At 54.2% G+C, this 8,746-nt stretch overlaps 2 protein-coding genes across 2 annotated transcripts in view; both read right to left on the bottom strand.

Moving 5' to 3' along the window:
• Nucleotides 1-293: 293 nt before the first annotated feature.
• GNG8 (G protein subunit gamma 8) lies at nt 294-2,997 on the bottom strand. The gene is made up of 3 exons (XM_002923047.4): nt 2,055-2,997; nt 736-821; nt 294-516 (listed from the first exon to the last, which is right to left on the bottom strand). Exons 2-3 carry the CDS (start codon nt 817-819, stop codon nt 388-390), a joined length of 213 nt encoding a protein of 70 aa, XP_002923093.1. The 5' UTR covers nt 820-821; nt 2,055-2,997; the 3' UTR covers nt 294-387.
• Nucleotides 2,998-3,782: 785 nt separating this feature from the next.
• Nucleotides 3,783-8,746, bottom strand: part of DACT3 (dishevelled binding antagonist of beta catenin 3) — a 15,068-nt gene continuing 10,104 nt past the window's right edge. Inside the window, exons 5-6 of the mRNA XM_034638993.1 lie at nt 4,259-4,343; nt 3,783-3,980 (exon numbers count right to left, since the gene is read on the bottom strand). Of these exons, the coding sequence (XP_034494884.1) occupies nt 3,783-3,980; nt 4,259-4,343 (283 nt within the window). The remainder of the gene's footprint in view (nt 3,981-4,258; nt 4,344-8,746) is intronic.

The following is an 8,746-nucleotide window of genomic DNA, read 5'->3' as shown; positions in this document are numbered from 1 at the left end:
CTCTTATCTGTGTGACTTGGGGAGTAAGGGACCTCCTTTGGCTCAGTTTTCTCATCTGCAAAATGGATACTATACGAGCAGCCAGCTGCCTTCCGGGGCTATCGGGATGATTAAATAAATTCAGGGTCGTGGAGTGCTCAGTGGAGGTCAGAGCCCAGAGTGCTCATTTCCTCCAGCACAAGCCTCTGCATCCGCACACCACGCCCCCCACATCCCCCAACACACTCCACACACACTCAGAAAGGGAGGAGAAGGGACGGAGGTTCCCCCAGGATGGCCCCAAGCTCTGGGCGTGCCTCAGTTTCCCCACAAGCACAGGTACCACCGCAGTCACCACGTTTATTGGATCCATACTTTGGCAGGGGAGGGGTAAGCTGTCGGGACGACTCAGAGCAGGACGCAAAAGAGGCGCTTGTCGCGGAAGGGGTTCTCTGCGGCGGGTACCGGCGTCACCAGTGGGTCATCTTTGGCGTGGGTCTCGCAGAAGGCCAGGAGCTCGGCCGCCGCCTGCGACACCTGCGGGCGCCCGTGGGATGTCCATCCTCCGCCCAAGGCCCCGCCTCCTGCCCGGGCCCGCCCCCGGCCCTGCCCTTCTGGCCACGCCCCCTGTCCGAGCCCCTCCCCCGGGTCCAGCCCAGTTCCGAAGGGAATCTTCCCACGGGCACCACCCCCAACAGCGCCCGGTCCAGACCCCAGCCCCGGGGCCCCCGCCTTGCTCCCACCTCCACCCCGCACCTTCATGCGGTCGATGTTCACCTCCAGCTTCAGCTGTTCCACAGTCTTGCGGGCCTCCGCGATCTTGGCCATGTTGTTGGACATGACTGAGGGCGGGCAAGACTTTAAAAGCCAGGAGGGAGTGGGGGGCTGAGAGGGTTAGGCTAGGGCAAGTCTGGGTCCCCAGGTAAGGGTGGTAGCGGTAGTGGGACCCGGATATAGGGTTATGGATGGAAGAGCGTACGAATGGGGTGCCCAGAGGTGGAGAAAGGGACAGGAAAACAGAAAAAAAAAGGAGGAATCAAGAGACGTACAGATGGGGGATCAAGAGTCAGGCCAAAGGAGGGACCAAAGAACAGGGAGGAGAGGCGTAAGGGGAAATGGTGGAGGGGTGCATAAGATGGGGTACCTAGAGGCAGGTGGAGGGAAGGACAAAGAGGGGAGAGGGAAGGCAGGAGGGAGGCACAGATGCAAGGGCGTCAGGCAGGTGGAGGCAGGGACCGATGAACAGGGCCACAGGTGCAGGATCAAGAGCCAGGTGTCCTCAGCCCCCGGGGATAGAGCAGGAGCCAGGAGGGGGGCCCTCCCCAGGCCAATTAGCGGTGGCTCCGGGGAGAACAAGGAATTAAGATCGCGGCGGGAAAGGCTCAGAGGGGGCCTCATTAGGGCCTTGGCAGCAGCTGCCCCCTCCGGCCCCCTTGGGGAGCTCCCCCACCCCAGCCCTGGCCACCTCAAAGGCTCCTCTGCTCATTAGCAGCCAGAGAGAGGGCTGGGGGTGGTGGTGGTAACCCAGGCATGGCTGGGAGAGGAGCAGAGAGGATGGAGGGACAAATGGAAGGGAAGAGGGAGTGACAAAGTGACAGAGGGAAAGACTGAGGCCCTGAAGAAATAAAGAGACTGGGGTGGGGGAGAGAGAGATGCAGGGATGAAGCAAAGGAAGGAGTAGAGGGAGGGGAGGACAGATAGAGGGGTAAAGAAAGGGACAGAGTGATCCAGGGGGACAGAGGCACAGAGGGGGCAAAGGGACAGAGCGGGGACAGGGAAGGGGAGGTGGAGGGCCCGGGAGGGATGGAGTGAGTGGGTGGGTAGGAAAGGAGGGAGAGAGAGGGACAAATGGAGGAGCAGAGAGAGGCACAGGGGGTATAAAGGGAGAGAGGTGAGAAGGGACAGGGAGACAGGGAGGGAGCCATTGGCGGGGCTGGGGGAGAGACAGGCTGATGGAGACGCAGAAGTAGGAAGTCATTCATTCGCTCACTCATTCATTCATTTCCAGGCGGACCGGCTGTGGCTGCCATTTGGGCAGAGGGATTAACAGTGGGAAGGAGACCCGAGCCTCCTACCTGTTGCTGCTCCTGGGCCAGGATGGCAGGCAGGTGGCAGGAGGCTGGGAGACCGCGTCTGGGTCCCCCCCAGTCCTGCCCCGCCCCCTCCCCCAGGGCGCAGCCCCTGAGGGCCCGCCTCCTTCTACTGCCACCGGCGCCGTCCCCTGCGCCCTGGCCACCTTGGATCTGTCTCTGTGGGTCCCCTCTCTATGTCTGTCCTCTTCTTTGTCTTTCTGTTTCTGTGTCTCTGTCGCTCCTGTTCTCTGTCTCTTTTTCTCCCCTTTTCTCTCTCCCAGTCCCCCTCTCCGTTTCTGCCTCTGCCTGTCTCTGTCCCTCTGGCACACACACGCACACACGCGCTCACAGGACTAGACAGTCTCTCCCGGCGTGCCCCACACCCTGCATTTACACGAATCTCTTCTCTGAGTCCCGCACAGCCTGTCACTCCATCGCACGTGCTCTCCCACCCTGTCATGCCTGCCCCGTGTCATTCCACCCCAGCCCCTCACACAGGTGCACACTACCTCACTGTCTCACGACTGACCCGCGCTCCACACACACGGTCCTACAGTGCCACAGCCACGGGGCCCCTCAAAATGCCACACCGGTCCCTCGCAATCTCTCAGAGGGTGGCACATGCCACCTCGCACAAGCACAGACATCCTATCTCAGAGTGTCCCCATGTGCAGTTTCACCCAGTGTCACACACAATCTCTCAAGACGTCCGTCACACACATTCGCGTGCAGCTGAAACTTCTGTCTCGCGCCCAACAGCAACCTCATCCGCACTTAGTCAGGGTCTCACACTGTGACAGGGAATTCCTCACACGACAACTTTGTTGAGCACTGTCACGCAATATTCCATGGTGTTACACGGAGACACACAGTCACACGTCCAGTGACCCCCACATACAGTCGTGCTCACTCTTGCAGTCTCCCGGTGTCACACGCAATCTTACACAGTCCCTCACAGAGTGTCCCACACACACACTGTCATGCATGCAAGCTCCTGGGGAGCCTTGCGCAGTCCACGTCGCACACAGCCGTCCCCACCCTCACCCCTCAGTCCGGTGTTGCACACACACTTACGGGCACAAGATCTCACTCATCTTCTCATCTCCGAGTGTCCCGCACAGTGACATACACCCTCACATGCTGTCACAACACCATGACAGTCTCTCACTATCCCACACGATCTGTATCACACACAGTCACACAGTTTCTCACAGTTTGTTGGTGTGGCTGATATATACTGTCACACTCACATGGTCCCGCTGTCACCCCCATTCCCCAAGGGCCTGTCACACTGCCTTCTCACGCCACCTCTGGCTGTGTCCCACTCATCCAGTCTCATCCTCTGTCACACATCGTCTGCCGTGTGACACACACAGCTCTCATGTCCTCCCCATGTTGCACGCTGTGCCCCACAACCTCTCACTCTCACAGTCTCTTGATGTCACAACCAGTCCCCCGAATAGTGTCTCAGGCACATCCAACCTCACGGGGTCCCACGCCGTCACCTGCCTCTCATCTCTCCCAACTCACAGACGCAGTCACACACGACTTCCCAGTGTAACACATGGTTTCACAGTCATACCTGTGTCTGGTGGTCACAAAATCTCACAGCCACACACCAAACTCTGGCGTCACGCGCTATCGCACGGTAGTACACACTCACACAGTCTCTTGACGTCACACGCCATTCCCTGGTATCCCTCAGGGGCACGCACGGTGTCTCTCCTGCCCTCAGCACACCCTTGCGTCGCCCACACTCAGCCCTCGGGCCTCTCGCGACAGCCCCCTGATGGCCACACGGGGGCGCCCGCAGCCCACCGACGCCGAAGCTGTAGGCGGGGGTGGACCTTCGGAGGGCAGGGCGCCGGCGCCGGCGGGCGGGGGATGCAGACCCGGCTCGGAGACCCGGACACAGAAGGGTGGAGGGGGCTGGAGGCCAGAGGGAGAGAACTGAAGATGGACTGGGACAAGGGAAATTCAAAGAGGCGGGGAGAGAGATGGAGAGAGGGGCAGAGTGGCAGAGAGAGACGCAGAGACAAATTTGGGGAGTTAGAGACCTAGGGACTAGGTGCAACAGAGACAGTCAGAGGATTGCAGAGACAGACAGAGACGTGCAGCGTATAGGACAGACACACAGAAATGTACAGAGTCAGAGTCAGGGACCGAGAAACGCAGACACCCAGAGACACAGAAGCGAACAGACGGACGAACTCGAACACGGAGCAGCCCATAGGGGATGGTGGCGGAGGCGGGGCCTGCAAGGCGCGCCCCAGGGGCGTGGCCCGGGGCGTTCTAAGGGGCGGGGTTAGGGGCGGGGATCCGAAGGGGCGCGTCCGGGGCGGACCATCAGGGGCGTGGTCTGGCGGAGGCGTGCCCCGAGGGGCGGGTGTTGGGGAGAGGCGGAGTTCCTGGAATGAACGTCTCCACGCAGTCAGCCCACCCCAATTCGGTTTTTACCGACTGGATGGGGAAGCGAGACCGGCTGGGAGGCGACACCGGCCCAGGTGCCTGGTAGCGATTTGATCTGAGGGTATAGGACCCTGACTCCCCCCGTCCCCCAACCCCGCAGGAGCAACGGGGCCAGGTGGGGGAGGGGAACCGGGCTCACATCTGGAAAGCATCAGGCGCGCCGGACGTGCTAGGGCCCCGAGCCCGGCTACGGAAGGGGGGAGGGGAGCTAGGGAGCCCTCGTCCTCCCCCTTAGCGGGGTCTGCCGGCGCCGGGGAGGGGCCTGGGCTTGCGCCGAGCCTCTGCGCCTCCCGCAGCTGGTTTCCATCAGCAGTTCTGGCCCGGACCGCCCCCAAGGAGGAAACCCAGCTTAGAGTGGGGGAAGACAGGGTGACAACCCAGTCTCCTATCCCCCTCCCTGACGGCAGCCAGACGCTGGGGGGCGGGGGAGACGGACGGACCCACGCTGCTTGAACCGTACATAACCTCCATTTCTCGCAGGAGCTGCAGACCTCAGCCGTCTTTCCACCCGACGCATAACTTTAGTTTCCAGGTATGCACTGCTGTCTTGTGCTGCAAAGGAATCGCCCCAGCCTCGTGACAGAGTAGGAGTCAGTGGTATTATTGTGCCCATTTTTTGGAGAAGGAAACTGAGACCCTGGATTCGGCTTCAGTTCTGCCTTTAATTATTCCAGAAATGTGCAATGAACGCCAACAGTAACTCTAGGGTCGAATACCCCATCGTCTATTGCATATTCCCAGCTGGATGTCTGGTGGGTATCACACTCCACGCGTTCAACGCTGAGCTCCGGATTCCACCCGCCAGACCCTCTCGACTGCAGTCTCAGCCATCCGATAGTAACTCTTTGGGGCCACTCTTGACTTCCCTCCCTCTCTCACACCCCACAACTGATCAAGTAACAAATGCCGTTAATTCCGGCTTTCCTGCTGCTGTCCCCTGTGCGCAGTCACTTCTCACCTCCCCTGCCGCCCACACTCTGGTCCAGCCACCATTCCTCCCCGGCTTCCCTCATCCTGGTCCCCACAGAGCAGCCAGAGGGACCCTGTTTGAGACGAAGTCCCCAGATAATAGCAAGCATTAGGGAGGAGCTGGAGAAATTGGAACACTCACACACTAGTGGTGGGAAGTAAAATGTGGCAGCCACTGTAGCGAACGGTCTGGCAGATCAAGAGGTTAAGGTCCCCATATGACCCAGCAATTCCACTCCTAGGTATTTACCTTTAAAAAAAAACCCCAAAAACTTCCGTCCACACAAAAACTTGCACATGAACGCTCATAGCAGCATGATTCATAAGAAGCCCAAGTGGAAACGACCCAAATATCTATCAGCTGATGAGTGGAAGAACTAAATGTGGTCTGTCCAGACCATGGGATATCATTTGGCAATAAAAAGAAACAAAGTACTGGCATGTGCTGCCACGGACCGAACTTCTAAAGCAGCATGCTAAGTGAAGGAAGTTGGTCCCTAAAGGCCACATATTGCGTAATTCCATTGACATGAAATGCCCAGAATAGGCCAATATATAGGGACAGAGAGTGACTCAGATTAGTGGTTTTCAGGGGCAGGGGATAGTGGAGGATGACAGCTAAGGGTACAAAATTTCTTATTGGACTGGAAATATTCTTTTTTTTTTTAAGTTTTATTTATTTATTTGACACATAGAGAGGGAGCATAAGCAGGGGGAGAGGGAGAAGCATGCAGGACTCGATCCCAGCACCTTGGGATCATGACCTGAGCTGAAGGCAGACACTTAACCGACTGAGCCACCCAGGCACCCCTGGGAGGGAAGTATTCGTAAATTGATTATGGTGATAGTTGCACAAGTCTGTGAATATACTAAGTGCCACTGAACTCTATACTTGTAGGGGTGAATTTTATGGTAGGTGAATTGTATCTCAATAGAACTGTTAACCCTTTCACCACCCTCCCTGCACCAAAAAACCCCAAGTCCCTCTTGTGCTCAGAATTCTCCCATGGCTCCCATGTCCCTCAAAGTAAAAACCAAAATCGTCATTAAGGCCCATGAGGCCCCACGCAATGTGGTGGACCCTACCATTCTCTGCCCCCCACCCTGGCTACTTCCACCACTGTTGTCCGTCCCCCCAAGACATTCACAAGCCTCACTCCCCCACCTCCTTCAGATCTCTGTTCAAAAGTCACTTTCTCAACTAGACCATCCCGATCACTCCACTTAAAATCACAAACTCCTCTGCTCGCCCATCCCACCCAATTCCCTCATATCTCTGCTCAGTTTTCCCCCATAGTCCCTATCACCTATAACAAATTAGAAAATTTATTTACTTATTATGTCAGCACCCTTGCCCCCCTCCCCAGCTCCCATCCCTGTAAGCAGTTCCTTTTGCACCTTTCTGGGCTCTTAGGCAGCCTGAACTTAAATCTGGCTTTGCTACTTATTAACTTACTTCAGGCAAGTTACTTAACATCTCTGTACCTCAGTTTCTCTGTCTATAAAATGGACATAGTAATATCTATCTATCATCTATCTATCTATCTATCTATCTATCTATCTATCTATCTATCATCTATCTATATCTATCTATCTTTCTAGACTCAGGATAGAGTCTGGCATGTAATAAATGCTCAATTTCTTGTTAGCTGTTATTTTTTCACTTTGTTTTTTGTTTGTTTGTTTGTTTGTTTCAGTAGGCTCCACACCCAATGTCGAACTTGAACTCACCACCCTGAGATTAAGAGTCACATGCTTAACTGACTGAGCCAGCCAGGTGTCCCACTGTTATTTATTTTTTTAATGAGTAAGCACTAAAATCTTAAAAAAGAAGGAAGGTCACCTATGTATACTTCAACCATTTTGGCCACCACAAGGCTACACCAACCATAGCCTTTGACAAGTCCCTTCCCCTTTCTGAGTATAGTTGCCTCTTTGATGGAATGGAGACGGGACAAATATTCCCAAAGGCCTGACAAGCAATGGCTTTTCCTGGCAAACTTTCAAAACTGATTTTATTTATAGATACTCTAAAAGAAATACATATTTATCCATACACACACACTGCACGCTCACCTTCTAGAATGGAAGCTCCACAGGAAGGAACTTTTTTTTTTTCTGCTTTGTTCCTTGCTGTTTCCCCACCGCCACAGTGGGCACTGGATATGCAGGTGAGCATAGCAGGTCTGGTCTCTGCTTCTCAGAGTTCAAAGCTACAGAGAGGTGGACCCACCAATGTAAGCACAAAGGGCAATGCAGAATAAATACCATTCTTCAGACTGTGGAGTCAGGTGGGGTTTGGGTCCTGGCCTTAGCTCCAGCCTTCTTGCTGTGCAATCAGGGCTCACAGTGGCCCCTTCCCAAACTTCTACTTACCCACCCATGAAATCCATATGATTACTGAACTTATCCAATAGAAATATGGGCAAAGGGTGTGAACAGGCAGCTCATAGAATTAAAAGTGGTCCAATAAACATACAAGAGTATGTGTTGCCTCAAGGAAACAGGGAGAGAGACATGCTAATTAAAACAGAACACAGTTTTCCCCCATAAGATTGGCAAAAATGTTCGGAGAACAGGTGGGAAAACGGACATCTCAGATATTGCTGTTGGAAATGTCATTTGAGGGCACGGCTGAGTGGAAGGAAGTGTGACAGTGCCAATTAAAAATTTTTAAGTGAGCATACTATAACAACCAAGCAATTCTATTTCTAGGAGTGGAGCCTCTGGAAACACAAACATATATGCACAGAAGTGGGTACAAGGACATTACTGCAGCAAAGTCCCTAACAGCAAAAGAATTGGGAGAACTGACAATCCCACAGTGGAGACATATGCAGCTATTGATAATGCAGTGATGGGGGCACCTGGCTGGCTCAGTCAGTAGAGCATGCGACTCTTGATCTCAGGGCTGTGAGTTCAGGACCCATGTTGGGAGTAGAGATTACTTAAAAATAAAATCTTTTAAAAATAATAATACAGTGATAAGAAAATATGTCATCTAAATTTAGATGAAATGGACAAATTCCTAGAATACAACTTAGTAAAACTGACACAGGAAGAAATAGAAAATCTAAATAGTACTATAACCATCAAAGAAATCCTTTTTTTTTTTTTTTTTTTTTAAAGAGAGAAAGAACAGGGGGCCTGGGTGACTCAGTCGTTAAGCATCTGAGTTCGGCTCAGGGCGTGGTCCCGGAGTCCTGGGATCGAGCCCCACGTCAGGCTCTTCTGCTGGGAGCCTGCTTCTTCCTCTC

This window comes from Ailuropoda melanoleuca, chromosome 12 (genome assembly GCF_002007445.2).
Source record: "Ailuropoda melanoleuca isolate Jingjing chromosome 12, ASM200744v2, whole genome shotgun sequence".
NCBI classification, from domain to species: domain Eukaryota; kingdom Metazoa; phylum Chordata; class Mammalia; order Carnivora; family Ursidae; genus Ailuropoda; species Ailuropoda melanoleuca.
The sequence above is the reverse complement of the archived record's forward strand: the minus strand, read 5'-3'. Positions and strand labels throughout refer to the sequence as shown.

Coding starts and splice junctions, on each gene's coding strand:
- GNG8 (XM_002923047.4), bottom strand. CDS start 819: ATGTCCAACAACATGGCCAAGATCGCGGAGGCCCGCAAGACTGTGGAA. Junction 517..735: donor TGAACATCGACCGCATGAAG/GTGCGGGGTGGA, acceptor GGGCGCCCGCAG/GTGTCGCAGGCGGCGGCCGA.